Consider the following 3,385-nt stretch of genomic DNA (forward strand, 5'->3'; position numbering starts at 1 on the left):
TCTATTGGTTTTAGGATTTCTTTTATAGGACCACTTACAGACTTCGTCAACTTGATCCTCTTCAGCACTCCAGCTCAGTAATTGACCGACCTCGCTATACTTCCTCCGGAGCCTTGCAGCAACAGATTGGCGCTAGAAGAGAGCTTACCCAAAAATTTATTGAAGAAATGATGAATCAGAGGGTATAAAATAATTCTATACCTTCACATCTAATCTGGGAGGTAGACCGAAAGTTGTTTAACCTCCAATTGCGATTGATCCACAACAGTTCAATCTTCTGATTCAACAAGTTCAAACTCTCAATGTTGCTGTACAGCAACTCCAACGCACCACAGAGCAGCAACATAAGGCAATTCCTCAACAAGCTTTGTCCCAGTATAGTCAGCAATCAATCCATCAAGATCCTCATCCTGATCATCACCCCACTCAGACTAATCAATGTTTTGAAAGAGATTCTATTCCTAATAGTAGGAGACCACACTGGGGAGAAGGTCTTGAAACGAAGATTCAAGATCTTGAAAAATGACTAATGAAAGTATACTTGAAAATCATTTCCAAAATAATAGAGATTTTGATCTATGATCACTTTGTTTCGAGAAATCTTGAATGAGCCTGTTCCAATTCGGTTCAAGATGCCAACAGTAGAATATTTGATGATTCCACTAATCCATTAGATCATCTAAAAGGATATAGAGCTGTTATGAGGCTTCAAAGAGCATCGATGCCCTGCTTTGCATTGCTTTTTCCATTACCTTCAAAAAATCTACAAGGATATGATTCTTTGGACTCTAATGGGGGTCCATTTCTTCTTTTAAACAATTAGCAAGGCTATTTGTCACTTACTTCGGTAATAACCAACTTTATCTAAACAATACAAATAATCTTTTCTTTATTAAGCAATAGAAGGATGAGTCCCTCTATGCGTACATAGCATGCTTCAACGCAGTGACGCTTCAAGTTAAAAATTTAATAAGTCCGTTGCGAGGCTACTTTAAAGCAAGGACTTTAAAATAATCGCCTGATCTTCTCCCTCAATAAGAATTTTCAAACATCTATGACCAAATACTAACTCAAGTTCGGAAGTATACTCCAGCTGAGGAAGAAGAAAATATAATTCGACGGATGAAAAAAGAGAAGAATGAAAAAAAAATGACCCTAAGAAGAGGATCGTGGAGATCGGCAAGAGAACAGCTCTAACCAACCTCAAAAGAATTCGAGCTCAAAGAGTCCACCTCGGTGTTTTGATACTTACACCCCTTTGTCTGCCCCTTACGTCCAGATATTGATGGAAATTGAGGGATAAGGATATCTTCATCAGCCTAATCCCATGAAAGTCCACTGGCAAAGAGAGATAAAAAAAATATCGCCGCTTCCATCAAGACCATCGCCATGATACTGAAGAATGCTAACAACTCAAGATTGAGATTGAAATCTTGATTCGTAGAGGCTACCTCCGCAAATATGTCCAAGACGAATATCAATATGATCTCAGATATTAGTGAAGATCGGGGGATAGCTGAAGATATCCTTTTGAAAAGGCAGTGCATTGAAAATATTATTCCATTTTTTGATGATGATGTTCGAGAAATTCAAACTCCTCACAATAACACTGTGTCGTCTCTATGACATAGTGAAATATGACGTAAAAAAAATATTAGTGGATAATGAAAGCTCTGCTAATGTATTGTTCTATGATGTATTTCAAAAAATGAATATGTTAGATCAGTTAAACGAATCGGCACTCCGCTAACTAGATTTTCTGGAGATCTTATAGCTGTGAAAGGAAAATCACTCTACCCATAATCGCAAGATAGAAATCTCGATAACCGATTTTGCAACTCATCTTTCTGGTTGTCAAGATATCATTAGCTTACAATATCATTCTTGACTAACTTGGACTCAATACCCTTAACGCGATAGTCTTCACCCATCATCTGTTAGTTCAGTTTCCAGCAAGAGATAGAGTTGGAGAAATACGTGAAGATCAAATGCTTGCTAACATTATTTTTTGATAGCTGCTAAAATGAAGAAACTAATAGAAGCCTTGCTAATTAAAGTGCTTGACCAAAAAGATGATCCAGAGATCGGCAAAAATCGAGGTGAACCAACTAAACAACTTGTTGCTATTCTATTGAGTGAAAATCCATAGACTATTTAGATCGGATCTCAGTTAAAGTTGGATTTAAGAGAACAACTAATATCTTTTTTCGGACAAATACTGATGCCTTTACCTAGTTGGCTTCAGATATGTCAGGACTTCTGCAAATGTTATTATATATAAATTAAATATCGACTCGAAGCACTGACCATTCCAACAAAAGAAAAAGAGTTTCGCCCTAAAGAGGCAACAAGCCATAGATAAAGAAGTCGATAAGCTTTTGAAAATAGGGTTCATTAGGAAAGCCTAATATCCAAAGTCAATAGCCAATGTCCTTATGGTCAAAAAGGCAAATGACAAATCGAGGAGTTGTATTGACTATACCGACCTCAACAAACCTTGCCTAAAAGATAGTTTTTCTCTTCCTAGAATAGATCAGCTCATTGATGCCACTTCTAGACACAAACTGATAAGTTTCATGGATGTATTTTCTAGCTATAATTATATCAGAATGACGCCAGAAGATGAAAAAATACTGTCTTTGTCATCGAAAAAGATTTATATTATTATAAAATGATACCTTTTGGTCTTAAAAATACAGGTGCAACATATCAACATCTGGTCAATAAAGTCTTCAAACAACAAATCGACCATAATATAGAGGTTTATGCTGATGATATGCTGGTGAAAAGCATGGAAGCAGATCGATATATAACCAACCTAGAAGAAGCATTTGGGAAACTTTGAAAGTATTAGATGAAACTCAAAACCCAATAAATATGCTTTTGAAGTGACATCGAAAATTTTTTGAATTTTTTAGTGACCTAAAGAGGAATAGAAGCCAATCTCGAGAAAATTTGAGTATTATTTGAAATGAAAACATCCAAATACAATAAAAGATGTACAACAGCTTATCGGATGGATGGCATCACTCAATCGATTAATTTCTAGATCGCTTGAGAAATGTCTTTCTTTCTTCAAAATCTTAAAGTAGATCAAAGATTTCAATGGGATGGATGAATGCCGAACTGTCTTTGATGACCTTAAATTGTACCTCGATTCATCTCCACTATTGTCCAAACCAATTGAAGGTGAGAAATTATATGTATATTTATTGGTCTCACCTAACATTGATAGCTCGATTTTAGTCCAAGAGAATGTAGGATCACAAAAATTCATCTACTATACCAATAAATTGCTATGAGATGCTGAAGTTTAATATTCTAAAGTGAAGAAAATGATCTATGCTCTAATTACATCGATCCGACGACTTCAACCTTTATTTTC

The 3,385-nt window shown here is 35.7% G+C and overlaps 1 protein-coding gene across 1 annotated transcript in view; it reads right to left on the bottom strand.

Moving 5' to 3' along the window:
- Positions 1-299: 299 nt before the first annotated feature.
- Positions 300-3,385, bottom strand: part of LOC105037580 (uncharacterized) — a 4,881-nt gene continuing 1,795 nt past the window's right edge. The window contains exon 2 of the mRNA XM_073245341.1: positions 300-410. Coding sequence (XP_073101442.1) covers positions 300-410 — 111 coding nt within the window. The remainder of the gene's footprint in view (positions 411-3,385) is intronic.

This window comes from Elaeis guineensis, chromosome 11 (assembly GCF_000442705.2).
Source record: "Elaeis guineensis isolate ETL-2024a chromosome 11, EG11, whole genome shotgun sequence".
NCBI classification, from domain to species: Eukaryota; Viridiplantae; Streptophyta; class Magnoliopsida; order Arecales; family Arecaceae; genus Elaeis; species Elaeis guineensis.